Here is a 24,485-nt window from a genome sequence, read left to right as displayed (position 1 = left end):
CCGAGTCACGTGGCTTCAGCATAATCGACATGCGTCAGGATCTCCGCTATGCATCAAGAAAACAGGCCGATTTTCAAAATTTCTCGGTGAAGCAGGTTGAAGGTATCATGGAGAAGTTTGAGTCGCGGATCGTAGAAGTCACGTAATCTCGACAAGTTAAATAGATGTTGTCAATTACCGAGTGTATTACTTTAGGTACACACCGTCAAAGTCGAAAAGGTCCGCTTCCAAGGCGTACACTTTCTGCTGCCTTCGTATCATGCGGGTTCCATGTGGTACGCAGCGCGTAACTGACCTGAAAGGTTCGACAAGCGATTAAGGTGGGACAATTTTAATGCCTTTCTCTTGTTTCAGAAAAACTATTTTCAAGTGAAAGAAATACCTCAGTGCGTCAGCTGGATGACCTCGTATCAATATCATCGGAATTTTACGCGATGGGTAACACTCACGGAAATGTACCAGGGTGTTCCTACTAATTCTTCCTAGGTGATTCCGAGGAATCCCTTCTCAGAATCGTCAGTCCCGAAAAACTGGAGGGGTTTTCTGCAAACAACTCTAACAACATCGTTCGAGTAGTGCTCTTTGGAGAATCACTTGAACCCAGTGTGAAAGTAAGGCCGGATACGTTCGATTTCCAGAAAATTAAAATTCAATCAGTGAACACTAGGGAGCTGTTTTTAAGTAATGAATCAGAAGAATTGCCAATTATTTTTTTGTACCAAAAGAAAACATGTGTTGAAATACAGCCAAAGATGATAACTTTGCAACCCAAAGAAAGTGTAGAAGTGTCCCTAACCGTAGTTCCCACAAGAATTGGAGATCACTCGACCACAATAGTTTTCGATTTATTATTTTACAATCGTCCTAGACAAAATGATGGAAACATTAAGGTGGGGGAAGTACGCATTCCTATTAAATGGGAAGTCTTATCCGAGACCACGCATCCAAAAGCGGTGTTGAATATGGGAATTACGCCTAACTATATTAAAGAGGTTGGAATGTTCACGGACGACATCCGGTTTACTTCTAAAGTACAAATTCCTCGTGCCACGTTAGTAAAATCTGCGCAGAAGAAACGCAACCATCGTGACAATGATCTAATAGCATTTCCAAATGATCGACCCAAAACGCTGAGACCTTGGACTTCCAACGCCAAGTACGTTATGTTACCAATGCGTTCCCTTCTACTAACCCAATTTCAGATATCGCACGATATGTGCGGATATAATTCGCGGTCAAAGGAACACTCCGGATGAATTTCAATTCGCCCCCGATGAATTGCGATTAAAAAAGGAGGTGTGGGGTTACTACAAAAATTACCTCAATTCTCAATCGAAACAAAGGCCTCGTCGTGTCAGTAGTTCTATGGTCGATTACGAAGTAACTGATGTCGCCCAGGTGCTATTGGATAATGTCGCCAAAACGGAATGTTCCCAAAAAGCGTTGGTCTTCAAAAGTACCCGAAAATTTCACGATTTTATACCGCTGACACCGTCGCAGCTGATCAAAATTAAGATTTATCCTCCAAACATTCATTTGGGAAAGGTGACTGTTAATTTTGTGCGAGTTGTTTAAAAAAGTACCATCGTTCGATTTAAAATTAAAATCAATGACAACGGTTGTTGCTGCATGGTGCCAAGGTACTTAAGCTCGACTTGAGATTAATCTTTACTGAGAAAATCAGATCATTTTGATCCGATTGCAATGTACTGGTTTATATCTACAGTGCATTTAAACTCTATTTGACCAAGTTTGGTTAAAGAAAAATCACCCTTCAAAGTATCGATGAGGCTAAAATCCACTTTAAATTCAATGTATGACCCCCAACATAATTGAAAAATGTATCTCGAGAGTACACAGAAATAAGGTTAATCGCCAGAAATACTTTTTGAAGAACAAAAAATAATAGCACGACACCCGTTTTCACGAAGACAATATTGAAGGCGTTCTTGTTTGATGCCTGCCATTTTTCACGTACGTACTGCTGTCCTTCACTTGTCGGTTGCATCGCCCTTTGAACCATAGCTTTAACTGTCCTAAGTACTGATTACGAAACCTTCTCCGAAGATAAACCACCAATTTCGGCGATTCGCCACTTTCCTAAATTGAGCCTTTTAGTCAACTGCATCACAGTCTGGGACTCCACTCTCTACTGGGTCTGTAAGGAACATCATGGGCGTAAACGGTACCAAGTCGTTTGCAGCATAACTGGTTTTATCCGGAACCGGCATTATAGCTCAGTGGTAGAGCGTTGGGGTATAAATCCGGAGGTCGGGTGTTCGAACCTGGGTTGAGGTAAATTTTTCATCTGTGGTAGAGATGGAAATTACCTTAGATCAGTTTCGAGCATTCTGCCGGCTACTCCGAATTAGTTTTTCCTGCAGTTTTCCCAATTCGTAAGGTAAATACCGGAGTAGTACAGAACAACTTAAGACCTTCTGCAGGGGCACCTCTAAAAAGCATTATGCGGGTCACTCTGTAATTGGGCGTAAGCCTGTTGAGGGCCTAGAACAAGAGGGACAATAAGTAAATAAATCCTTCATGGTACTCTAATGAAAGGTCTCAACGAAAGGAATTAATTTATACCAACCATAGCCCTCCTCCTCGACCTCTGATCGTGATCGGGTATATTCCCATATACCTCAAGAACGGATTGTCGGAAGAGGGTACTCACAAAGGGCGATTGGGCCGTCTGCAAGAAATATATCCATTCGTGATGTCAAAACAAAAGCTATTTCGATTTAAAAACATGCGCTTTATCTGCACAACAGTTATGCACAATTTATACTTGTTTCCTCCTCTTTTTATTGATCTCCTCTTCATTGTAATCTAGATCTGGTTGAGGATCAATCGATAGGTCTTGATAAAGCCATTGTCGCCCCTCCCACCATCTTGACTCGAGTAACTGTTTGACTGAACAACTTCGTGAAGGAAGGTCAGCAACTCAGCAGGATTCAACCTACCAGGGACGTGGTGCCAGTTTTCACTCCCCTGGTACGCGACTCCAAGCAAATGTAGACCACTCTTCGGTCTCCTCGCCCATGACAATATGGTTGTCGAGTCACAGAATCACATGCGTCGGATATTTCAATATTTAATTTACGAAGCTCTTCCATCCAAGGATCATTATACAGGGTGAGTTTTTTTTTCATTTTAAGCATTGGGATCTCGTAATCCATAAGACATACAGATTCTGTTAAATGAGGAAAGAGTTGTCGTTTTAAGAGCTTATTTAAGATATGCTTTTGTTTTTTGAAAAAAATCCACAGTTCACTAGATATGAGCGAAAAGCAGATTTAGTGATTTTTCATTTAACTGTTGTAGAACAAAAGCATATCTGGAATAAGCTCTTAAAACGACAACTCTTTCCTCATTTAACCGAATCTCTATGTCTTACGGTTTCCAAGATCCTAATGCTTAAAATGAAAAAAAAACTCACCCTGTACATATATGGAAGAGACACTATTGCAAATAAATCGGGCCTAGAGCCTCGAAGGTACAACTATAACTATCGTGATTTAATTTAACATCATGGCGATCATGATTTGGCGTCAACTCACTTCCGCCGAACTTTTTCCAAATAAACCGAGCGTCCATCGTGTTTCGTTTTGCCACCCCCAAAAAGTGGGTAAATTTGCATTTCTTCTTTAATTCTTTTCTCAGTAACCATAAGACACTGGTGGCACGTCTTTGAATAGATTTTGGGGAATGCTCTTTCCGATTTTGTAAACAATTTTTCAAAATTCCTACCACGAAAGAGCGCACTTCTCGAAAAAATTCTGATTTCGACCAAATTCGGTATTATCTGGGAGTTTTTGAACATGAAAATCACGAATCTTCTTGAAATCGACACATCAAATTCTTTAATATCATTTAATGATCAAATTAATTATTCCAAGTAGATATCATAATATCAACTTAAATCGTTAATTTTTTGATATTCGGAACATTTTCAACGAACTAGTAACTACATGCGAAATTAGATCAGTCACTAGTAGGCAGGGGACACTTTGTAACCCGAACGCCCAATTTTCAAATGAGTATAACTTTTGTTTGAGAAGTTATTTGAAAAAACTGGTCGACAATTTTGTTCCTTAACTCATCAAGTATGCACACAACAAATTTCGTGGAATTCTCTCCATTTCATTCGTCCGACCGAGAATTGCAATGGAATTTTTTTGTCGAATTTTCGAAAACAATTTCAGATTCATGATTTTCATGTTCAAAAACTCCCAGATACCAAATTCTGTCTAAATCAGAATTTTTTCGCATTCTCATTTAGGCTACGTCGTTTTTTTTGCAAAATCGGAAAGGACATACTCCAAAGCTATTCAAAGACGGGCGACCAAGTGTCTTATGGTTGCTGAGAAAAGAATTAAAGAAGAAATGCAAATTTCACCACTTTTTTGGGGGTGGCTAAACGAAAGATTTCGACGAAATTTGGTATCTGGAGGTTTTTGAACATGAAAATCATAAATCTGAAATTGTTTTCGAAAATTCGACAAAAAATGAAATGGAGAGAATTCCACGAAACTTGTCGTGTGGGTACATACTTGATGAGTTCAAGAAGAACATTGTCGAACAGTTTTTTTCAAATCACTTTTCAAACGAAAGTCATACTCAATAGGCCAGGATATAGCCCAAAAAAGGGAGGTAGGCGAAATTTTGGAGTTTTTTTAAGTTTGCACCAATTTTCTGCTTGTGCTGTATGAGGGGGTTTCAAAAATCTCGAAATTTTTCGACTTTTTTCAGTTTTTCGCCAATAACTCTTAAACAATGCATTTATATAATAGGAAAATTTTATTCTTTCGTAAATTAAGGTACATCAATCCTAGGTCGAATGAGCCCCACGTATTTAAAAATGAGTAAAATTATATGGACGATATTCATGTTCAAAAAACAGAACGTTTCAGAAGAAACAAGGTTATTGCAGAAAACGTTGAATTTGACGAAACCATGTTACTGACAATGTCAACAGATAATTTCCTCTCGAATGAAGGAAACAAAAAGCGAATTATCTCAATACTGATTCAGAAATTTGCCGATGAAAGCATCGCTGTTGAACAAACTGCAGAAGATGCCGACAGAACAATTGTCAAAAGGGCTATAGAACATGCGCATTCCGAAAGTGTGTTTGCGGTAGAAGAATACATAGGTATTTTAGTAATTCTTACTGCGCTAGCCCCTAATAGCGATCAGTTGTTTTTGATAAAGCCTAGAAAAGTAAAATTTGAGACCGTTTTCTATTCTTCTATACACTTAAAAATATCAAGCAAAGTAAAAGAAAATATATTATTTCTTCAGGCGTTCAGCGGATACGATTCATCGTCAGCAATTTTCAGACACGGGAAGATGAAGCGTGTAAAGTTTCTCGAAAAAGATGCGGAGATATTTATACAAACAATTGTAGAAATATTCTTTAAATGAGACCCGCTTTAAACTGTTCACCAAGGTCTTAGTACTTAATACTTTCAACTTACCCACTCTTCCCCCAACTAAAGAAACTGCCAAACAGCATGCACTGAGGGCCTTCCTGCAAATTAAATGTCGAATGACCATTTCATGAACCCACTGCAATGGGGTTGGAAACATGGGTACAGTACAATCAACAGTCGAACTAGCCCCGTAGGCGTAGGAATTACTTAATAACACTGCGTGCAAATGTTTGAAGGGGTGTCGAAATGTTTGTGGTTGAAGAAGGCAAGGAATGAAATGTTTCTCAATATGCTATAATTGCAAAGTAGTGTCCTGCATCAATACACCAGAAGAAATCGATGGCGATTCAAACTTAAAATCATCATTTATGAGTTATTAATTAAAAACTGAAAAAGTCCACTAATTTCGAGGTCTTTGAGCCACCCCTCCGTCAGCACAAGCAGAAAATTGGTGCAAAACACTCTGTTTACATGCAAATAAAAAGATTAAAACCATTTCCAGCTTTCCAAGAATTATTTGGCATCCAACCCTATTTGTCGGGGAAATAGAGACTGAAAATTGCCATTTCCTGCAAAACGAGAAGAAGTTCCAATTTTTTTGCATGTCATGGAGGAATATCTGATGGTTAAGAATCCTCCCAACCCTTGTGCTTCCCCCGTACCACCCCTAAAACCAAATAAATTTGGTTGGTTTTTTAGTTTTTCAATCATATCTTTTTATAGGTTCACTTTATAAAAAAATTAGAAATTGTAGATCATCAAATTTTACACAACTTTTTTATATAGTACTTCTTTTTCGTAAATTTCTTATTTCAAAAGATACAGAGCTACCTCGATTATAAAGTTATGGTGGTATTCATTTCCGTACCCTGCACCCTTATCAAAGGTGATGATAGCACTTTAATAGTTTAACCCCTTGGTCGTAGTAGATATTTGATCACTGGGTGATTATGACGCTTTCGAATACAATTGTCAAATAAGAAAAGTGGTTTTACTTCATTTTAACCCTTTCTATCCCCTACAAAAGGGACGATTATTTCAACCCCCTATAGTAGTGATCTAAGATTATATCACTTTCGAACATAATTTACAAATCATTATTTTATATGAACATGAATAGTAAATGACTTTAGCGCCTTTTTGAAAAAAAGTAGCGCTTATACAGAACAACAGAAGATTACTCATTTCAGTAGGGCGTGGATAAACTAGAACAAGAGGGGGGAGCTAAACTGAAGTGAGACAATTTTTTTATTTCAAACCTATATTAGAAGGCGCTGCAATCTCACAGTGATTCAAATACTCCTATATTAGCAAGAGGGCTGAAAGTTGAATTATTATGCATCCCCTTCGGTAAGGGTGCAGGGTAGGGAGACTTATACCACGATAAGTTCAAGATATTTTCTCATAAAACTCTTAATTACCTATACAGATAAAGTATAAAATTTGGTTAAAACATGTACCTACATAGAAATTTCAGAATTCTTAACAACATAAGCAACTTTGAAGCTCTCTATATCTTTTTTAATAAACATTTCACAAAAAAGTAGTGTATATTAAAGTTGTGTATAATTTTATGGTCTACAACTTCTGATAACAATATTTTTGTATAAAATTTGGTTATTAGAATATTAGAATTTGTGAGCACTCCCATTTAGTGGGTCCCTTTTCCTGGTAGGAATTTTACAAAATCGGGAAGGGTGTCACCATAGTCTTTGTAACTTTTGTGGATGCTGAGAAAAAAATTCAAAAAGAAATGCAAATTTCACCAGTTTTCTGGAGGTGGCTCCTAAACGAAACACGTTGGACTCTTGGTTTATTTTAAAAAAAGTGCTTATTTTGCTCCCAGGATCGTTTTGATCAGGGAGCGATACATATGGTTTTGTACCTCCTACATACGGATTATATATCAATTTTGGCGCCATTTTGTCCGTTTCAAATCATCTTTGGGTGGAAATGGTTTAATGAAATCTACAAACGGATAAAATATACAGTAAAGTCAAATTGTGTTTAACCAGTGAAGACGATGAACTCATTTAAATGTTGTATTTCCCATTTGGACAGTCGCGTCAAGGTAATAATAACAAAACAAGATCAAGTTTACCTGGAGGCTATTAAGTTTATGAATAGAAGATTGTCGATTTAACCACAGACACCACAAAACCAGTCACGTTCATTGCAGTCTATTTATAGTCTATGCTCATGACCAAAAACATTTTTTTTAATATATATGGGACAGTCTCGAACTATAATTTGTTAACAAAATACTTTCTTCTTGGTTTGCTCACATTAAAAAATGAGCCACGGGACACACATACCACATTTACTCAATTTAACTTATTTGATTATGATTGTTTTTTCTAATGGATTGTAAAACATACCAATCAAAAACTATCGCTGTGGAATGGACCTATAGTAGCGTTATTCCCCTATTTGAAACTACTTTTAAATTATATATAATCTAGTCTAGGAACCATAGAGTCTACGTGCCCAATTTCCTCAATAAACGATACCATGGTAAAACACACGAAATATAGTTACAACATTGGTATAGCTAATACCTATAATAATCCCTACTAGCTACAACATCCATTAGGTTTGTTAGTAATTGTGGTTTACTTTCAGGTAGCTCCTAAAAGTTTCGAGACTGCATGGGCGACCATTCATAATGGAAGCAACGTGGACATCTTTGTAAATTCAAAGTGCTCCAAATCTGCAATAAGTTTTTCGAATACCGACGTTACGACCGTAAAGTCCGCAAGTACGGAACATGTTCAAATGTATTTCACTGCTGGCTCGTTAGTCGGACGTTTTAGTGCAATAGTTGACTTCGTAATAAACGCCAGCGACGTATATTCGATTTCTGTTACTGCTGAAATAGTACCGAGGTGTGTGAAACTTGCACAAGTCGAGATACGTTTCACAAATGAAGCTTACAAATTTGCGCACATTTCGAATCCGGTAAACGTGCCCGTTCATTTCTTTTGGAAGGTACCGGAATCACAATTTGCAATCTACCCCATGTCGGCGACGATCGCAAGCCGAGGTAATATAACCTGCTGCATAACGTACACGCCGAATCGCCTTTTGTCGAACTGCATCGACGCCACACTATGCTCGGAGAATGGACATCGCCAAATTGTCAATATCACAAGGTCACCTTGTACAGATCCCAAGGTCAAACTCGAAAGTACACTCTTAAGATTCGACTACATTCCCGTAAACTTGCCACTGGAAGGCACGACGGCACTAATAAACTTAGAAAAAGAACCCATCGCCTTTGTCGTTCTAAATTCTCAACCAATCGATGGTGTAAACGTCTCCCCAGTTGAAGGTATCATACCACCTTGTGGCGAACAAGTTTTGACCATCCATATCCGAATCCCAACCTGCATCTCTTTCGAAATCACCGTCTGCATAGGCATAAACAACGATAAGGTGCTGGAGCTTAAAATTACAGGGAAAGTGCTGTACCCAGAAATTGTGTGTAAACCTGAAGTAGTAAAACTCAAAAAGATCGTCGCTCACGCCTTTGAGCGTCAAGTACTCATTATTAACAATAAAAGCGCGGTGAACGCAACAGTCCAATTTTGTTTGGATGAATACGTGGAATACCACATTTTCGATGAGCGCAGCGTTGATCTCTCATCCCAAGCAATTACCGAAATAACTTTACTACCGAAATCACAAAAAGAACTTTATCTACACTTTAATCCAATGGGTGCTGCGGTCTACTGTTTTTATCTGCCGATGGTAGTCAACGGAATTTTTGGCCCTACGTTTCTAAACGCTCCGGAAACTCTAAACCCTGCTTATTTTACAAAATCCAAAACAGAGTCATATGCAAACCTGGACTATGTGAACATAGTCCAAATTCCAAAGAAAATGCCGGTTTGCTTAGTGAGCACAACTGTAGGCTGTGACACACTGAAGTTCACAAAGATGAATGTGAGCTTTAAGTATTACCCGGGAGATTTACATTCAGAAACCGAAGCCGATATCAAAATTTGGAACGCGTCCCAAGATACTTGCACGTTTTGCATACGTACGGATAACTTAGGAAAACCGTTCACCTTACAGCATCAATCGGGCAACCGTTTGGAACTGAAGGAGTACTCAATGGTCTGCCAATTAGATCCGCAGGAGGACGTAACTTTGCACGCTACATTTCGGCCCACGTTTGAAGGTACATATTTTATAAAGCTACCCATTTACCTCAGACATTACGCGAGCGGAAGCATCTTTAACTACCTCTCATTCACTGGCTACTACCCTAAACCCGTCATTAGCACAAATCCGGGAACGATATATTTTGAACCTGTCGTACCGACGTGCCAGACTGAACAGGTCGTGACACTTACGACCAGATATCATAACATGGGCTGCAATATATCGGTCAGTTCAAATTTGGGTGAATTGAAGGCGCAGTTTGGAGAAAGACGGGCCAATCATGGTAATGGGGAGGTCGACGTCATACTAACTTGTAGCGCTAAAAAGTCGACAATAATAGATGGCCACATTGATGTAAGTTGTTCCTGTGGGGCGCTTTTGAAGCTTGCAATTAAAGGATTGGTTGAAAACACGCTACCAACCATTCACGCGTTGCTTGTACCACTCCGTCATGAGTCCATATCGTTTAATTCAACTTTACAGGTGTGTATCACTGATAACTTTTCAGAGGTTTAACATGTTTTAGGTCACTAGATGGATGCCATCCTAGATATTGATGCGGCGTCGTCATCCGTATCCTCTTTCGTCCAAGAGGTGATTGTGAATTACAACGAGACGTGCTTTCCACGTTTCCCTGACGAAGATGATGGCTCCGAGTACGCTGTGCATATGAGACGCGTCTGCTTGGCCATGGAAGAATGGATTTCCCATCAAGGCTTGTATGGGAAAAAATACTTTAAGATACCAGAAGGAATTGCTGCACCCCCTCACATGTCGCACTCTGAAGAGAAACAAGGCAATGGGTCAAAGAAGAGCAACTCAACCTCGTTGAAATATATTGATTTGTTGTTAAACCTCATAGGATCCACTTCCCTTAAATATATTAACATTCGGTACGAAAGTAAGCAGGCTGCGCGTGTATTTAATGTAACTTCCAGGTCACTACCTGATGACTACTTGGAAAGGGTCAACACCATTTACAACACCTACGAGCAAGTCATTGAGTTCGTTACTGTACAAGGAGGACTTCTGCCTCACGTGTCACCGGAACATCTTTTAGTATATGGCGACTACGTGTCATTTTATAGAGATATATTTCCCAACAGATCTGACTATATCGGCGAGACAGTTCCGAAGACGTTAACCAACAGCGAATTCTATCGATTGTCAAAGCAAAGTTGGCTGGATCTGCTATTACAATCGTATAAAGTATTCGTACTAGCAAAAGTTCAAGCTCCCACGAAAGAGAGACCAAAAAGCGTGAACACGAGCGATGTAGTCAGTGCTTCTATAGACAGCTGTGGTACTTACAAGCCCTCCGAGAACTCCGACTTCTGGAATAGTTTCGCTGACTTGGACAGTTCCAACTTTTATCAGAAGTCTGAGATGATTTTGTTGTACTGGTTAGAGTACCACTATAACAACGTCATCGACACGCATTGGCTGGACTTTGCGAGACACTCCCATCAGCCTATACCTAAGAAGATTTCAAATTTTGATTATGACTTGCGCGACGGTTTGGCCTTAATCGCGGTAACAATCTCTTACTGCCATTACTTGACCCCTTTTTTCTCGGACATATACCTGGCACCTACATCTGAAGAACAAGCATTACACAACGCATCCAAACTCCTGGAGAGTTGGAATGAAATTAATCTAAGCTACTCCATACTTCCAAGGCAAATCACTCTTCCAAACTGCATTGAAATGCTAATGCTAGTAAACTATTTGTTCGAGGTTCTTCCGTCGTACTCCGCTCACAATGTTTTGTATTTCAAAACTGGTCTCAGCACTACGTGCTCGAAGGAGATCGAAGTGGAGAACGCCAGCGAAGCTCTCGTGGGATACGCAGTAATCCTCTTGGGAAACAATCGTGACTTATTTCAGATTAACGAGCATGAAATCGAACTCGCCCCCTTTGGGAAGGCAAAATTGAGAATCACATTTTCTGCGAAGTTTCTAGAAGAGGAACGAGCAACTTTGATCCTCAATGGTGAAAGCTGTCGCAAGCCCCATGCAAAAAGTATGGCGTTTCAATTAGTTGGAGAAGCCGTGCGTTCTTACTGCACGTCGGTTATAAACATCCCCGTGCCGATTTATAAGATTGCAGAACTAGAGCTATCGGTTCAGTCGCCGTATGGCTCTGCGGCTACGTACCATATCAACTACAGCTACGATGAACCCATAGACGACTCTGTTGGAATTATTTCAGCTCAAGTTGCTCAAAATAGAAGAATACCGAGAGCCATAACCTGTTCTGACGTACTGATCAATTTCGACGATGAAGGCATTGGAAGTTATCGCATTAACGCATGCTGCATCACAACCAGTAAAACTTCAACGTGGGTAATCTTCACGAATTCCACGTTCGGAAACTTTACGATAAACATCATTATTATGCCACAATTTCACGATGATTTGTATTGCAACTTGGAAGTTCCCTTGGGGACCATATTTCGTAAGGCAAATTGCACGTGTAAAAACGGCGCTAACTTGATGAACAAGGGGTGTCCCAGAAGAATTCCACTTAAAATACCGTGCCGAAATGACTTTCTTTGGAATGCTCTCAGTGATTTGGTATTGGGTACGGCTGACGAAACGGAAATAGATTTTTGGAAGAGATACATAGGTAGGTCTTCTTTTCAACGCAACGATACCTCACGATTGCTTCTCTAGTGGAGAGTAGTATGCGAGAATTGTAGCATCTTAGAGCCTGTTAAATCATTTTCTAAATAAAAAGTGTCGCGAAATCCCTACTTCAGTAGTTCAAAATATGTATTACCAGATTACAAGGGCCACACACTAAAAAAACGTATATTTTTAGGGACAACTGCAGGCATTGAAATACAAAAATGGTTAATGAAGAGTGAAAGCGATGACGAAGAATTTAAAGCCATAAGAAGTGTTTTTCGCAGTACAAAGAAGTATTCCATCACTGTGGAAAGCAGTTTACCTCAGATAATAGTACCACCTTATACCTCCATAGGTAACGTATTTCACTGGGACAACCACGAAATTTTTATACATATGGATTATGAAAGACAACTCAACTCGGACCTCAAGATCAAGTTGGAGTCCATTGATGGTCACGAGTATCGCTTTTATAACATTTCGTTTAGCACATGAAAGTGAAAGGTGACTTTTGCATGTAATCCTAATAAAATAGTCCAATTCAAAAATAACTGCATCCGTGTATATAATACTGTACTACCCCCATATATGACACCAATAAATTATATTTTATATTATGGTAAATGTGTGAGAATAGTGGGCATAAAAGCCATTGCCATATAATAATAAAATGTTTTAAATAAAAAGAACATACCATCCTGCTCGCGGTTGCTACATGCCAGTTTGGCAATTTAAAATTGTTCGCAAAACTACAAAAAAAACAATTGTTGTTTATTTCAACCGTGAGTTTATATCATTTTTGAAGAAAAAAAATCATCACATACGAAATGTCAAAAAATTTCGCTTCATTATTTAATAACATCGGATTTATGGCTCAGTGGTAGAGCATTGGGTTATAAATCCGGAGGTCGGGTGTTCGAACCTGGGTTGAGGTGAATTTTTCATCTGTTGCGGAGATAGAAATTACCTTAGACCAGTTCCGAGCATTCTACCGGCTACTCCGAATTAGGTTTTCCTGCAGTTTTCCTAATTCGTAAAATGAATACCGGAGTAGTATAGACCAACTTAAGACCATCTGCTGAGGCACCTCTAAATAGCATTATGCGGGTCACTCTGTAATTGGGCGCATGCCTGTTGAGTGCCCAAAACAAGAGAGGGATAATAATAAATAATAAAAAATAAATAATAACAACATTTCTGAAAGTAGACCGGTCCACTCGAACTATCAACGACAGTTGTTTGTGCATCAGGGCAATTGACCGGATATTTTGGATTATTAACACGTTAAGGTGATTAAGATTTCTTTAATTAATTGTATGGATCGATCGCTTGTGGCATGGTAGATGTGTTCTGGCCCTGAATGCCTATTTTTTTCAGCTTATGCGATTGACTTTGTCTAATAAGTTTGTTTCATCTGTAAATGTTCTATGTTGTGTTTAAGCAAGCCCTAGATCTAGATAAGAGTGCTCATGCTAATTTTTAGCGCATTTTTGAAAAAAACCGCTATTATATTCACTATGGCTGGCTGGCCGGCTGTCCGGGTGAGATCTCAGCAACTACAATCGCTAGAGACTTCACATTTTTACTAAAAGCTTTCTACTATAGTGTAGATGTTGCAGGCTCTAGTCTATTTTGAGTTAGATTACTTGTGAAATCGATAATTTAAGAAAATAATTTCGATATGGTTTTCGGAGGTGCTATAATTTTACCGTTAGATAGCGCTACCAGTACAAAAACTTTATTATTTACTTTGTGATTTGTTTTACAAAATAAAGACGTACCCTCAATTGAAATTAAATAAAATTAATTATTAAACGCAGCCAAAATTACTCGTGAGATCGATAATTTAAAACTTCGCTAATAAAATACTGACCTGTATTACCAAAAATGCGCTTTAATCATGCATATGCTGATTTATAACTTGTTTCTGTTGGTACCGAGGGTTATGCCAGGTATTTAATTAAAAATTTGGAATATAATTCTTTGGAATTGTTTCAAATGCAGTGGCAAGGAAAAAAATCGTTAAATTCCAAATAATTCTAATGCAAAGGACCCATATAAGAAAAATATTTTATTTCAATATCCAAAGAACTGTCAGAGACGTGTTTGAACAAATGCACAAAAGTGCACCCACCAAATTTCATGAAATTCTGACGTGATCCGACCAAGAATTGCATTTGACGTTTTTTGTCTAATTTCTAAAAAATAATTTTGGATTGTTTATTGTCATATTCAAAAACGTGCGATACCAAATAAATTTCGCCGAAATTAAACATTTTTTCCACCAGAGAGGATATTGGAAACATTTTTTCCTACGACTTTCATTGAAAATGACATATGTCGTACAATTATGTTTACTTGAAAATTGACAATTTCGCTCACTTATGGCAAAATGTAACGGAAAACAAAACGCACCCGTGTGATTTGCTTTCTCATAAGATCTACCATATATTAGAAAGCAAATCGCATGTTACGTTTTGCTTTCGTAGTAGTCTAATCTTCTTGTAACATCAACGTAGTAGGCGTACGTCAAACTCTAAAATTGCGATTAGTTTATTCTTGAGATTATTCCCTTGTGCTACGCGTTTAATTCCTCACTTAATTTTAATGGCGAAAAGTGATTCTTCCATGGATGTAGAGTGTACTCCACCCAACATCAGGGAAGAGGCAAAATCCACTACACTCGAATTACTATCAACTAAATTGCGGCTAAGGTATGAAAAGTAGCGTACGTCTAATAATAGTAAATTTCTTGCAGAAGATCCAAACGACAGGTACCTCTTTGATAAAGTAATTAAAACAATAGTTCGTTAAAGAGAAATTGAATCTATTTCGTATTTTTAGATAGTTGTAGTAGTTGGTTCGAAATAAAATAACTTTTGTTTCATTATGTAAGTAGATTTTTGGTTGTATGGAGAGTCGTAGGAAAAATAGTGTACATGACTCGTTTGAAAGTCACTTTTCACACTCGTGTGATTGCCACACTCGGCTTCGCCTCGTATGGCAAACTTCACATCTCGTGTGAAAAGTATCGCTTTCAACACTCGTTACGTAATATACTATTACAAAATCGCAAAAAAAGAATACCCAAAAATCTAGGTAAATATTTTAATTTCATTTTATCCTGTGCTATGGTAATTGAGAAAATCATAATTAGAGAATCAAGGCAAATTTTGAGACTTTTTAGAGCGTAGCTCCCAATCGAAACGTTTTAGACTCTAGGCTTATCTGAGAAAAATTATTGTTTTCACCCAATGTCTTTTCCATTTACTTCATTAGTACACTCTATACTCAGCATAACAACAGCCCATATTCTGACATTTCGGGCTTCCGACTTTCGCCTTCTTGTGAATGTTTCAATTGCAAATCCTGGAACAGTCAAATCGCTAAATTGTTTATTTAAAAATAACATTTGTGACTATCATATTCACCATATTCCTGTTGGTAAGTATTGTCTTCCGATACTTCGCATCACGAGATTACGTATTATCAATTCTGAGACCATCGACAGATGCAAAAATAAAGAACTAGAGAAAGAAACATCAACTAACAATACACAAATACAAATACAGAAAAAATTAATAGAAATAACGGGTGACCAAGAAAAAAAGTAATGTAACGAAAAATAAAGCAAAACGGAAGGACAATAAAGAAACGAAGGTTTTCATAAAAAACGCACAACAACAAAAAAAGATAAAAAGATCTAAAGAAGTATAAGAAAAATCGCGCAAGAAGAGAGATCAGACAAAGGAACAGATGTCAAAATGGAATTAAGGAAAGATAAATAAAGAGGCGTGGAAATGGAATTGCAGTCACGAAAGAATGGAAAAAACAGAGCGAAAAAAGGAATAACTATCACAAGGAAAGGATGAAGCCAGGAAATGAAAAAGAACTTGACGTATACCAGAACATATGAGACATAAGACCGAAAAGTAAGGAGCAAATAAAAAACGTTGGAAGAGACAGCAATTAAAGAGGTGCATGTTATGGAGACAGAAAACTGAAACAGTTGGAGAAATTGGCTAATATTCCCGTATGATTTTTCCGCGTGATCGTTTAGGGGTGCCATTGAGGCAAAAATTATTACAAAATTTTTGCAAAATCAGAAAGAGAATACAAGCCTTTGTTTCCATCCTCCATCCTCTTCTACATACCATCACGACACCCTTACCAAAACGCCCTCAAACAAACAACACAATATACGGGAAGACGCACAGCAAAAAGCTACATTTCAGACGTCCACCAACAAAGAAATCCCTATTCACGTCCCGTTCGCTTATTTAAAACCGTTTCCCTTTCCATTTCTCCTTCCTTCACAAAAATAATGCAGCGTCTTCGAATAATCTGCACCTGTGTTTTCTTATTGGCGATAATACAAGTGCTTGCCTCTTTCAACACGCAATACAATTACCAAAACAAAATCAAGCATCAAATAAATAACACTGATACAAAGAAAATCGACTCCGAAATCAAATAACACGATGGGCATTGCGTTCAATCTCCAAAAAATCATCCTATCCCCATTGAAAGGTAAAATAGAAATTGAAATGCACACACATGGTGTCGCATTTTTTTTTGTAGGTGGCGATGCCAAGTAAAATCGCAAACCTAGCAACATTGAGCTCTATAGCTGCCAAAATCGAGCCCCAGCTGGAGCCACAACTTTACATAGTGCGAGCTACCCCGAAAGTATCTATACTACTAGCTTCTTAGCGCTGCTAGGGTAATATTGTCTATTAAACTTCAACGTCTTGCATCTTGGCGCAAAATTGATCAGGAAGTTAATTTTCATGAACACAAATGTAATTAGATAGGTGATCTATCAATTAATCTTAACAGAAACATGAAAGACCGGCCCTAAGGAGCGAGATTGGCGATCCAACCCAAATACTAATTTGAGCCAAAGTCTTTCAGCCAAAAAAAAACCACGAAGAAAAATTTACTGGGTTATTGTGATGAAGCGCTATAGAAGCATACAGAATTGACTTAAATAGGGGTGGTTATTTCCTCAACAAGATATACAGAGTGGTCCATTAGTGCGTGAGTGGATGATTGTGGGTTTATTAATGTACATATTTAAAATTCGTTGTTGGGTCATATGTTGAAGGACTCCCTAAAAGTATTTTTAACAAAATGCAATCATTATACAGGGTAATTATAATTAAATGCTCATATTTTAGCAATTTCAAACACGTACCCTCCCATTGGCGGTTAATGTATATAATGGCTGTGTGAAGTCAGCACGGTACAGAATTATGATTCAAAAACTCCGTTAAAGCGTTCGGTGATAAATCATTCTTTAAGAAAGTGGTGGCTTTACAAATTATCTATTACTTACCGAGTATTTTTCTAACTAAGTACCTAATCACCATGAATGACGTTGGATCCTTTTAATTTACTATTTCCTGTTCGCAACGGAAATCATCGTGGATGTGAGTTTTCTACTCAAATTCCTGGATAGTGAACATAACGGAAGATCTCCAAGAAATAAAATTAATAATTCGTCTTGATTAGGGTGCTCTCTATATTCTTCTATTACATATGGGCAGGTGAAATTCACAAGTTATAACTTGTTTGATTTCTTTATATGAGATCTTGCTTATGATTTTAAAGGGAGTGCATTGTCGATTGTGTGTGGTAAACACACAAAAAGAACAACCCTCCCACCGAATCTCCTTAGAAACCCCTCTTGGAAGGTTTATCGAGATCTTCTCGCTCTTAGAAGTATGTTGGAAGGCTGCCAGTAAATGTTACCTTTTTCCCGGACTAAAACTTTTCCTAAAGAATGATCTCTTCATTCAACCTTACCTAGTGTAGCAAGTCTTTATAAAACCTTCGTTGGAATTGACCTAGGAAAAATGCTTTAAGGAACTAAGGGCCCCAATTGTTTCCTTCCAGAAAATTCTAGATTAGAAAAAGAGTGGGTCCGTTAACTTGGCCCCCCCACTGAGAGATTTGATAGTCGTATTATTTTGAAATGAATGCGCTCGGTATGCGCTCATATGTGCCACCGATAATAACTCTTGCGCCATTATCGTTTTTTAGAAATCCGAAAAAACATTTGGGGGGGCCAAGTGAACGTAGCCCCCCCCCCAGTACGTATTTTGTCTCTTGTAACTAGGTCACCTGATACATTTGGTTATGCGCTCAATTGCGCCACTTGAATTAAAGCTAGCGCCATTACGGTTAAGCCGTGACAAATTTTCAAAAAGTGGGGGGGCCAACAACGTTTTTAAAAGTTACTTTTTTTAACATCTTTTCATACGAAATGGTACTCTCTGGTATGCGCTGAAATGCGCCGTAAAAAGATATCTTTGCGCCATTATTGTTTTTTGGTTATCCTTAAATATATTTGGGAGGGGCCAAGTGAACGGAATCCCCCATAACGCATTTTGCTACCGGTATTTGTGCCACTTGATACATCTGGTTATGAGCTCAATTGCGCCACTTGAATTAAAGCTAGCGCCATTACGGTTAAGCCATAAAAAAATTTTAAAAAGGGGGGGGGGCTAACTTAACGTTTTCAAAAGTTACGTCTTTTAACATGTTTTTTCTACTACATCGTACCTTTCATCATGCGCTAAAATGCGCCGTAAACAAAAATCTTGGCGCCATTATAGTGTTTCAGAAACACTATACAGGGTGTTTTTTTGAGATTTTAGTTAAACGATTCTGAGAAAGTAAAATAGATAGGTTTTTAAAAATTTGTATTTAGGAGTTACTCCGAAGGCCGAATCGATGTAAAATATTTTCAAAATGGACGCACTTCCGGAAATAACTGTTGAAAACGCTAAGTTAGACCTTCCACTTTTTAAAAATTTTTTATGGCTTACCCGTAATGGCGCTAGCTTTAGTTCAAGTGGCGCAATTGAGCCCATAACCAGATGTATCAAGTGGCACAAATACCGGTAGCAAAATGCCTTATGGGGGATTCCGTTCACTTGGCCCCCCCCCAAATATATTTAAGGATAACCAAAAAACAATAATGGCGCAAAGATATCTTTTTACGGCGCATTTCAGCGCATACCTGAGAGTACAATTTCGTATGAAAAGGTGTTAAAAAAAAGTAACTTTAAAAAACGTTAAGTTGGCCCCCCCCACTTTTTCAAAATTTGTCACGGCTTAACCGTAATGGCGCTAGCGTTAATTCAAGTGGCGCAATTGAGCGCATAACCAAATGTATCAGGTGACCTAGTTACAAGGGACAAAATACGTACTGGGGGGGCTACGTTCACTTGGCCCCCCCAAATGTTTTTTCGGATTTCTAAAAAACGATAATGGCGCAAGAGTTATTATCGGTGGCGCATATGAGCGCATAACGAGCGCATTCATTTCAAAATAATACGACTATGAAATCTCTCAGTGGGGGGGCCAAGTTAACGGACCCAAAAAGATTACATGCAGATTGCAGAGGAAGTAAATTCAAAGTAACATTTTATTTAATCACGAGAAATTAGAAACTGTAAATCTGACAGATAGGATGCTATTTGTATATATTGTTGCATAAACTACCCCATGATGCGGACGTTTTATTTGGTATCAGCACCTAAAATAAGTATGTTAATTTCAATTGTTTGTTGACTTTAAATGTGGTCGTTAATTTTTAGATTAAACGCAAATCCGATCATATTTGAATTCGAGGTCTATTTTCTTCGTTTCGGAATTATTTACTGTTGTTTAAACATTTGCTTTGTTTATTTAATTGTGAATAAATTACATGTTAAAAATTAATTGTAAAAGTATGCGATAAAAATCGTTATTTCTGCGTAAGCTAATTAGTTTCAGGATAAGTACATGTTATTGCCGACGGAAACGGGTCTGTTAAACGGACCTATTTCTACTGAGCAGACCTGTTTCCGTTTAACTGATCTGTTTTTAATGCAGAGTCGTTTCCGCTCAACAGACCTGTTTCCGATAAATCTACCTGTTTCCATCGGCAAACAGAACCGAATCAAATGGCCTTAGACTTGGCGAATCCGCGTGAAAGTGGGCTGAAAACGGTGTTACTTATCTACTGTGGAACTTTCTTTACGTGGTGATAAAAGTTTACGTTCAATCGAGCTATGTGGAGGCGTGTTTTCACGTTTATGATAAGTTGATGATCAGTTTAGTAGGAGTGCTGTGGTTATCGAGGGTTTGTCGCTGAAGATACGCTTTTTTTAAGGTCTCCAAGTTATCAGTTAAAGGGAGTTTTTCCACCGATACTATAATGGATGTGACGTGGCTTAGAAAACTTAAAATTGTTCCTTTTCAAGGTTTTGTTCGCACCTGCATTTAATTGAGCTAGTTGGACAGGTGTTTATGTGGGTGGTTTAGTGACTGTATGCCATTGCACACAGCAATAGCATGTTTTTTCGTCATTTGGCAACTCAACATTGTTGTGCTCCAGGAAGAAATAAAATTAGGGAACACGCCACATAAAAGATGAGAAAATGCTTCAAGAGGTAAATTCAAATTGTGTAGGCCGTGTATTTTGAATGAAGAAAAGGCGATTGCTTTGGAGAGACTAAATAAAAACTAAAGAAAAGGTTATCGACAAATGCCTTAAATTGCATTTTGAGCAATTTTTGATAACAAAATTCATTTGATTATTGACATAGGCGCAGAAACACATTCTATATTTACCACAAATCGAGCAGACCCTACATTATCTTATCGGGTTCGCAAAAAAATGCTTATTACAAACGTCAATTGATAAATAATTAATTATACTTACAAGACACAACGAAATGATCTTTACAGTTCAAACTATAGTAGATCTTACATAACCTGATTTCGTTGAAAACCGTGCACCAGTGAAGGTTAAATCAACAAAATGAATTCAAGGGAATTTCGTGAATTTGGTAAAGCTATGGTAGATTACATTGCAGATTACATCGACAATGTTCGAGACAGGTATGTAAACGCATTGGCCTACCAAAACCTATCAATAGCTTCTAGGGACGTAATTCCGTCAGTACAACCTGGATACCTACAGACCGAAATGCCTCAAGAAGCTCCGAATGAAGGAGAACGCTGGGAAGACGTGCTAAAAGACGTTGAAAAACTAATAATGCCAGGTATCACACATTGGCACTCGCCCAAGTTTCACGCCTATTACCCGACGAGTAACTCTTTCCCGGCCGTTGTCGGTGAGATGTTAAGCGCCGGAATCGGATGCATTGGATTTAATTGGGTTAGTAAAGAGCACTTCGTGAAAATTTAACTCATTTTCATATAGATTACAAGTCCAGCGTGTACCGAACTGGAAGTCGTTACCATGAATTGGCTGGGGAAATTGCTGGGGTTGCCGGAGGACTTCTTGAATTCTGCCGAAGGTCCCGGAGGCGGAGTAATACAAGTTAGTAAGGTCACCTTCGCGCAAAACAGTTAACGGTAGCCTTGTAGGGATCTGCAAGTGAAGCTACATTGGTGGGACTGCTTGCCGCGAAAGAAAAGGTGGTTCGGCTACTGGCGAAGAAAGAGCCTTCCCTGTCAGAGGGAGAGATTAAAACCAAACTGGTGGCGTACACCTCCGACCAAGCGAACTCGTCAGTAGAAAAAGCTGGAATATTGGCTTCGGTGCCCATGATTCATTTACCAACTGGCCCCGATGGAAGTCTAAGTGGTGATGTATTGCGTCGAGCGATCGCAAAGGACAGGGCGTCGGGTTTAATCCCATGCTACGTGGTAGCCAGCTTGGGCACAACGGGAACGTGTGCATTTGATAATTTGGAGGAATTGGCAGTTGTATGTAAAGATGAAGACATCTGGCTACATGTCGACGCAGCTTATGCTGGCGCTGCATTTGTTTGTCCAGAATACCGCCACCTTATGAAAGGCATCGAACTGTGCGATTCCTTCAATTTCAACCCACACAAATGGATGCTAGTGAACTTCGACTGTTCGGCACTCTGGGTTAAAAATTCCCGAAACTTAATAGAAGCATTTAACGTCGATCGAATATATCTGCAACACCAATACGAGGGAATCGCTCCAGATTATCGCCATTGGCAGATACCGTTGGGCAGGCGCTTCAGATCATTGAAACTGTGGTTCGTTTTACGAATTTACGGAGCCGAAGGTATTCGTCGACACATTCGACATCAGATAAGCCTCGCTAAACATTTCGAGCAGTTGGTCAACGCCGACGCTAGATTCGAAGTGAAGAGCTCAGTCATGGGGTTGGTGTGCTTCCGACTGAAAGGCGCGAATGAGCTAACTCAGAAATTAATAGACAAAATTAGTGCCGCTAGGAAAATTTACGTCATTCCCTGTTATATACAGGAATATTTCGTTATACGTTTCGCGATATGCGCGAGAACTACGACAATTGAAGATATTCACTACTCGTGGGCAGAAATTGTTTCCCATGTGAAAGCGACCGTGCCAGCAGAGTTCACTAATGGAATTTAATCTTAAAGAATCATATATGTAATTGCCTGTATTTATTTTAAATTTTTACATTGTATTTGGAGACGTATGTACAGCCAATAGAAACATTTTTTATTAACTGTACATCTTCTTTCAAACCAGTTACCTCGTGAGGAATGTCTCCACATTTTCTTCCATTAGAAAACGTGGATTCTTACTATAAAAAGACCACAGGGAGTAACTAATTTTTGATACATTTTCTTTGAATATTTGCAGAAACATTTGTCGGCGATGTTTCTCTAACACTGTCTACGATATAACATGGATATTGTATAAAAAGTGTATGGAAAATTTAACCAAATTTGAAATTGTAAAATATATCACCAAAACTTAATGTGGAAAGTAAAAGGTAAACGGATATTCGCGCAAATTAGTCAGAAAGAAAATCCAATTATTTATTAAGTTACACTATGTTATTGTTATTAAGCATTTACTTAAATAAGCAGTTTGTATTCTACAATAAGAATTAAATAAATTGCCTACTTCCTTTAAATTTGAATTCCATTGTTAAGAAAGAGTAATATGAGAACAGTGTCGTTATTTGTAAGGATATCGTAAGATTGTTTAAAGGGCCCCATTCACATGCGGATATGTACGGCGGAGCTGTACGGCGGACAGATCCGTGTTGAGCTACACACAGGCGGATATGGCTGTACACAGATCACGGACAAATCTCAATAGACAAGCAGGCGGCGTTCTGTCGCTATTTCAGTTCTGCAGTACTAGCCCTGGGTTGTGTTCTTTTGAGTGCTGTGGTAATTGGTATGGATCAGAAACTTACAATAATTGGAGGTTTTATTTGAAGATACGAAAAAAAGAGACTATGGTCAAAACAGTGGTTCATGAAACGAAAAAAGTACTCTCATATGACTTTACTTCAGTTGTGCAATCTCCCCTCAGCTTCTCGGGAAAATTATACCTGAAACTTTCAAATAAGCCACCAGCCTTGGCAGAATATGCTCGGAAATGGCATAAAATAATTTCATTAGTAGTTAGGTGTGCTTGGTTGGTGGAGTAAGGCACTACAATCTTTACCAGTATTTAAATTGTTCCCCAAAAATGCGCATTGTGTTCTGGAATGTTAATATCACCGTAGTCTTCAAATTTTACATTTAAATAATATCCCCAAAAGGTAACTGATCGGATTGTATTTGACTAACAGTTTCACCAACAGTTCGGTGTTGTTCCGCAATTTTGCTTGTAAAATTACCCAAAAGATCATTTAAATCTTTAGCACAATTTGCGCCTGCATTATATTCAAAGTAATTTAAACAAAATATTTTTTTAAATGAATGTTTAATTGGAGTAGGTTGAGTCGCATTTCCATTTTGATTTCTTAAATTTCCAAACATATTTTCAAGAATTACGTATTTGATGATTCCATGTCCGGCAAACAAATCCGTGAAACGACTACACACGTGCGTATTTGTCGGGCTCGCTGTCCGTGCTCGTCGTTCTGATTGACGGATGGCGAGCAAGATATGTACGCCGAACACGCGGATACACACATACGAATTGATACAGATCTGTCCCGCGTGCATGTCCGCCGTACAGATCCGCCGTACATATCCGCATGTGAATGGTACCTTTAAATTGGCTATATCTCCCTGCTACCGACCCGTGGATAAATGTTATCGCTGTTGGGCGACCCGCCGTCATCTAGCCAAAATAACTTGTTTTTGGCGAATGCTGTCCCACGTCAATTATACGTAAGCACCCATTTATTTCAGAATGCAGAGGAAACACGAAATAGATATGAAACAATCTATAGAAGTAGGGGACCAAATTGCCCTAAAAGCTCTGTCATTTACAGCTAAACGGCTGAATGGAACCAAAATT

At 38.5% G+C, this 24,485-nt stretch overlaps 2 protein-coding genes across 8 annotated transcripts in view; both read left to right on the top strand.

Moving 5' to 3' along the window:
• Positions 1 to 12,823, top strand: part of LOC116171024 — a 44,832-nt gene extending 32,009 nt beyond the window's left edge. For 5 of the 6 annotated variants that reach the window (XM_031487656.1, XM_031487660.1, XM_031487658.1 and 2 more), the window contains 9 exons: positions 39 to 142; positions 196 to 302; positions 355 to 438; positions 487 to 1,156; positions 1,203 to 1,545; positions 8,058 to 10,085; positions 10,137 to 10,495; positions 10,541 to 12,231; positions 12,427 to 12,823. In XM_031487656.1, coding sequence (XP_031343516.1) covers positions 39 to 142; positions 196 to 302; positions 355 to 438; positions 487 to 1,156; positions 1,203 to 1,545; positions 8,058 to 10,085; positions 10,137 to 10,495; positions 10,541 to 12,231; positions 12,427 to 12,728 — 5,688 coding nt within the window. In that variant the 3' untranslated portion in view covers positions 12,729 to 12,823. The remainder of the gene's footprint in view (positions 1 to 38; positions 143 to 195; positions 303 to 354; positions 439 to 486; positions 1,157 to 1,202; positions 1,546 to 8,057; positions 10,086 to 10,136; positions 10,496 to 10,540; positions 12,232 to 12,426) is intronic. The other variant, XM_031487662.1, reaches the window with a different exon arrangement.
• A 7,537-nt stretch (positions 12,824 to 20,360) lies between these two features.
• LOC116170496 (aromatic-L-amino-acid decarboxylase-like) lies at positions 20,361 to 22,725 on the top strand. Of its 2 annotated transcripts, XM_031486941.1 has the most exons (4): positions 20,366 to 21,128; positions 21,174 to 21,408; positions 21,454 to 21,573; positions 21,621 to 22,725. In XM_031486941.1, exons 1-4 carry the CDS (start codon positions 21,049 to 21,051, stop codon positions 22,626 to 22,628), a joined length of 1,443 nt encoding a protein of 480 aa, XP_031342801.1. In that variant the 5' UTR covers positions 20,366 to 21,048; the 3' UTR covers positions 22,629 to 22,725. The 2 variants fall into 2 exon arrangements, with proteins under 2 accessions (XP_031342800.1, XP_031342801.1); XM_031486940.1 differs by having other exon boundaries at positions 20,361 to 21,408.
• Positions 22,726 to 24,485: the final 1,760 nt, after the last annotated feature.

The sequence above is a fragment of the Photinus pyralis genome, unplaced genomic scaffold (assembly GCF_008802855.1).
Source record: "Photinus pyralis isolate 1611_PpyrPB1 unplaced genomic scaffold, Ppyr1.3 Ppyr1.4_LG5, whole genome shotgun sequence".
Classification (NCBI taxonomy): Eukaryota; Metazoa; Arthropoda; class Insecta; order Coleoptera; family Lampyridae; genus Photinus; species Photinus pyralis.
The sequence above is the reverse complement of the archived record's forward strand: the minus strand, read 5'-3'. Positions and strand labels throughout refer to the sequence as shown.

What these genes read in the sequence shown, in the direction of transcription:
- LOC116170496 (XM_031486940.1), top strand. Translation starts at nt 21,049, where the DNA reads ATGAATTCAAGGGAATTTCGTGAATTTGGTAAAGCTATGGTAGATTAC. An exon ending in GATGCATTGGATTTAATTGG is followed by an intron (nt 21,409 to 21,453) that starts GTTAGTAAAGAG and finishes ATTTTCATATAG; the next exon opens with ATTACAAGTCCAGCGTGTAC. An exon ending in CCGGAGGCGGAGTAATACAA is followed by an intron (nt 21,574 to 21,620) that starts GTTAGTAAGGTC and finishes GTAGCCTTGTAG; the next exon opens with GGATCTGCAAGTGAAGCTAC.